Raw genomic sequence first — 4,228 nt, forward strand, 5'->3', positions numbered from 1 at the left:
AAAAAAAAAAAAAAAAAGAAATAGGTGCTGGCCTTCAGCAAACATAGCTCAAACGACTGATTGAAAAGCTCCTCCAATCCAGAACCCTCAGAAGCAACTATTCCCCAGGGAGGGTCAAACACAGGCTGTGAGGATTAAACTACACATCAAGGTGTGTTGCTGGGGGCTCAGTAGTGTAGGGTCTCCCTTCCTTTCTCCGTCCCTCCTTCTCCCATTTGCTCACTCCCACAGCCCTGGCTTCCCACAGGCTGTTTCCAGGCATCTGCTACTCCTTTAGAAAACCATCCTAGGAAAATCCCTGGCTTCTGCTCTGTACACTTGGCCACCTTTGAGGACTCCCAGAGCCTTTGAGATCATTTAGGTCATTGCCCTCATTTTATAGATAAGGAAACAGGAGCCAGACAGGTGAGGCAATGTGCCTGGAGTTACACAGCACGTTACTGGCAGGTTAGGGTGGAACCCTGGTCTGCTGCTTCCCATCCCACCCTAAGCTTGACTGGGGTCAAAGGGTGGTGTCTACACACAGCTCGGCATCCTAAACTGCTGGAAATGAAGGCAGGTCGGTTCTGAGGAAAACTCATTTCTTTTCACCATTTTGACAAAGTTCAGACCTGTGGCCCACAAATAGTGTGTGATCAGCATGTTGGAGGAAGCTATGGTAGGAGGGCCAGGGCAGTGGCCCGTACAGGCCCCAGGGCACGGGTGTCTCTCCTGGCCTTGGACATGATGACTATTCCAAACTCCCCCAGGGCTCTTGGCTGTTGTTTCTTGTCTATCTTTATTTAAAACATGTGCTTTTTATATTATTACAGAGCAAAGAGAATGCTGAATATATGTTTCACAGCTGACCTATCCAAGTTCGTGGGCTTTCGTCCTCTCCATCTTGGAAGTCAAAAGTTAGGGCAGGAGCCTAGACATGCTGCTCCCCGGCCTCTCGGACACTATCCCTCAATAACAAAGGGCCTTCTGGGTGCACACACCTGGCAGGAGGTGCCCAGACTTGAGGCAGCTGTTGTGACGGCCCAAGTTGGAGTAATTTTTAGATGTTCAAGGTCAAGGTATGGGGCAGTTGACCTTGGGTTTTTTCAATTGTGGGTTCTACAGGACTTTCAGTTTTCAATGGTAAGAGAGGAGGTCAGCCTTCTGTGGCCCCCACTCCCTTCCTTCATGGTACTTGGGGGTGTCCCAGGCACATGGTTGTCTGTACAGGTGATGCACCCTGAATGGGGCAGGGCAGGAAGGAAATCTGTCAGGGCGGGGCGCACAGGACCAAATCCTCTGCAAATATTCCAAATAAGGCAAAGAAAGGAATGTGTTACCGCCTGAGAGAAGCGACAGCCACTGGGCCAGTCCGCGGAGGCACAGGTGGAGGGGGAGAGCCCATGACCATTTCAGGAAGCTGGGAAAACCTGTAGGCCTGTGAAAGAGACGAGCAAATAGAGGGAGATGTGTTAAAACCCGGTGCCCATCAACACACAGGTTCTTCTTACTTAAAAGGGAAGCAAACTTCCGAGGGTTAGACTTTCCTTCTTTCCTCAAACTTTCCCCTTCGAGCTCCCTTAACATGTTCCCTGGCCCACTCTTCTATCTCATCTGCCACCATTCTCCCCTTTGCTGGGCCACTGCAGTCACAGAGTCCTTCAGTTGTTCTTAGAATCTGCCAAGTTCCTTCCTGCCTCGGGCTTTGTACATGCTGCTCCTTCCCCCTGGGATGCTTCTCTCCCAGTCCTTCCCGTGGCTCCTTCCTTCTTTTCATTCATCCAGCCCCATATTCCCTGTGAGCCCCATTTACTCTGTCTCCATATTCTGTTTTATTTTTTGGCATAGCAGTTGTCACTCTGGTATTATATCATTGCTTACTTATTATCTGCCACAAACTAGATTGTAATGAGGGCAAGGGATCTGTTCTCAGCTGCATTCCCACGCCTGGAACAGTGCCTGTTATATCATGGGTGAGCAATAAATATTAGATAAGGAATGAATCACTGATTGCGTTTACTTTCTCACTCATGGAAAGTGGGTTTAGTGGGGGAAAGCAATGGGTCTGGAGTCAGGAAGTATGGGGGGAGGCCCTAATTTGCTGATGAATAGACTTTATGTCCCTAAGCAAGTCAGGTGACCTCTCTGGGCCTCAGTGTATTCTTCTGAAATGGGGACAAGGATACCTTGCCCCAGAGGGGGTGGGTGCAAAGAAGATCAGGCAAGAGAGTGTATGTGGAAGTATGTTGTGATCTATAAAGCACTATTCAAAGATAAGGGATCAGAAATGCCACAAAAGTGAAGACTTTAATCAACATAGGAGGGGAGAAAAGGAAAATGGTCAGAGACAGAACCAGACAGCCAGGCCACAGCCTCTTTGAGCAGGAGAAAATCTAGAAATGCTCTCTGCAAAGACAAAGATTGGCTTGTGCTTCTCATTCATTTTTTTCTTTAGGTATCAAGGCCTGCCAGATCTCTTGAGGAACAAGATCATAGGGCTTTAAACCTGAAAGCATCCAGACAGAAAGTAGCAGCAGAGAGAATCCATACACAGGATTCTTTAAACCGAATGAGGGCTTCTCTTTTCAGCATCATGGCAGACTACCTACTCATAAGGGCCTCCCCAGTAAATAACAAGTAGATCCTGGATAAAACCTGGCTTTTAATGCATGTAGGAATTGCAGGATATAAGGAAAATCTCAAGGACTCCACCCATTATCCACCCCATCCCTCTCACATCTCAGCAAACTAAAATAAAAACTGTGAGCTGAAATCAGAGGTAGAAGCAATGAGTAGTAAACAAATATGAAAGGTGGGATTGCCTGGAAAACAAATGCCATACTGGTAATCAATTAAGAGATCAAGCCTGGGATAGGGCAAGGTGAGGCAGGTGAAACTGAGACCCTTACAGCCAACTTGGAAGGGGCTAACATCAGCTCCTCCCAGGGAGGAAGGTTGGTAATGCTCCCAGGCTCAGGCAGAAGCAATTGTAAGTCCTCTTTGGAAGAGAGATTCCTAATCTAGGCTCTCGGGATTGGCACAGATTGAGATGAAGCAAAAAGGAGCTCATAATCAAATATCAGAAAACACACCAGAAAACATAAGTGAAAGTTAGAAAAAACAACAAATTTAGACCTTAAAGGACTTTAGAGTTTGAAATTTCCAGATACAAAATAGAAAGTAACAAGGTAAGAAATGTTTTAAGAAAATAACTGACCAGACAGAAACATTATCAGAAATGATCCAGCAGATTTGAAAAAGAACAAACAGAACTTTTAGAAGTGAAAAAATTACTGAAATAAAACACTCAATATAGGTGAATTAAGTAATAGATTTATCACAGATGGAAAGAAATATAAACTAGAAAATGGAATTGAGATTACTAAGGATGAAACACAAAGAGACAAGAAGATAGAAAACATACGTCTCAACAAATGACCCAATTTCGTTCCTTTTTATGGCTGAGTAATATTCCATTGTATATATGTACCACAATGACTAATAAGAACCTGCTGTATAAAAAAATAAACTAAAATTCAAAAAAAAATAAAAAGAAACTCATTAAATGGATAAAAAAGATAGAAAATATAAAAGAGAAGTAAAAGATATAGAGGATGGAATAAGAAGGTCTAACATGCAGTTAATCAAAGTCCCAAAGGAGAAAAGTTGGAGAAAGAAGAAACAATATTCGAAGAAGCAATGACTAAGAATTTTCCAGAACTGAAGAAATAAATAGTCATTTTAGGAAGTACAATATATAACAAGAAGGGTAAATAAAACAAAATACACACCTACATACACTGTAGTGAAATGGTAGAATACCAAAGACAAAGAGAAGGTCTTAAAAGCAGCCAGAGGAAAAAAAGGCATATCACCTGTAAAGGGATGACATTTAGACTGACAGATGACTTTTCAGCAGCACTCAGAAGACCATGGTATGCAAAGTGCTCAAAGAAAATAACTGTCAACCTAGAAATGTATCAGCAACAGTAATTTTCCAGAACAAGAATGAAAAAAACATTTGCCCAAATCTAGAGGGACTGGCTGAATCAATATGGAAAGATACATCACCATGCTGCATTTTCCTTTTTAGCATCAGTAAGCTATTGGGTTAGCCAAAAAGTTCGTTTGGGTTTTTCCGTAAGATGTTCCATAAGATGTTTTTTGGCCAACCCAGTATGTATGCTAAGGTAGTATTCAGGGAACCACAATCTTAAGCTCCACTGGATCCTAAGCTCCTTGCGGTTCA

General features: G+C 43.4%; 1 protein-coding gene across 1 annotated transcript in view; it reads right to left on the reverse strand.

The window, feature by feature from the left end:
• KIAA1549L (KIAA1549 like) overlaps positions 1-4,228 on the reverse strand; it is a 136,719-nt gene that overhangs the window by 15,556 nt on the left and 116,935 nt on the right. The window contains exon 17 of the mRNA XM_007468083.1: positions 1,320-1,417. Within this exon, the coding sequence (XP_007468145.1) occupies positions 1,320-1,417 (98 nt within the window). The remainder of the gene's footprint in view (positions 1-1,319; positions 1,418-4,228) is intronic.

The sequence above is a fragment of the Lipotes vexillifer genome, unplaced genomic scaffold, assembly GCF_000442215.2.
Source record: "Lipotes vexillifer unplaced genomic scaffold, Lipotes_vexillifer_v1.1 scaffold451, whole genome shotgun sequence".
Lineage (NCBI taxonomy): Eukaryota > Metazoa > Chordata > Mammalia > Artiodactyla > Lipotidae > Lipotes > Lipotes vexillifer.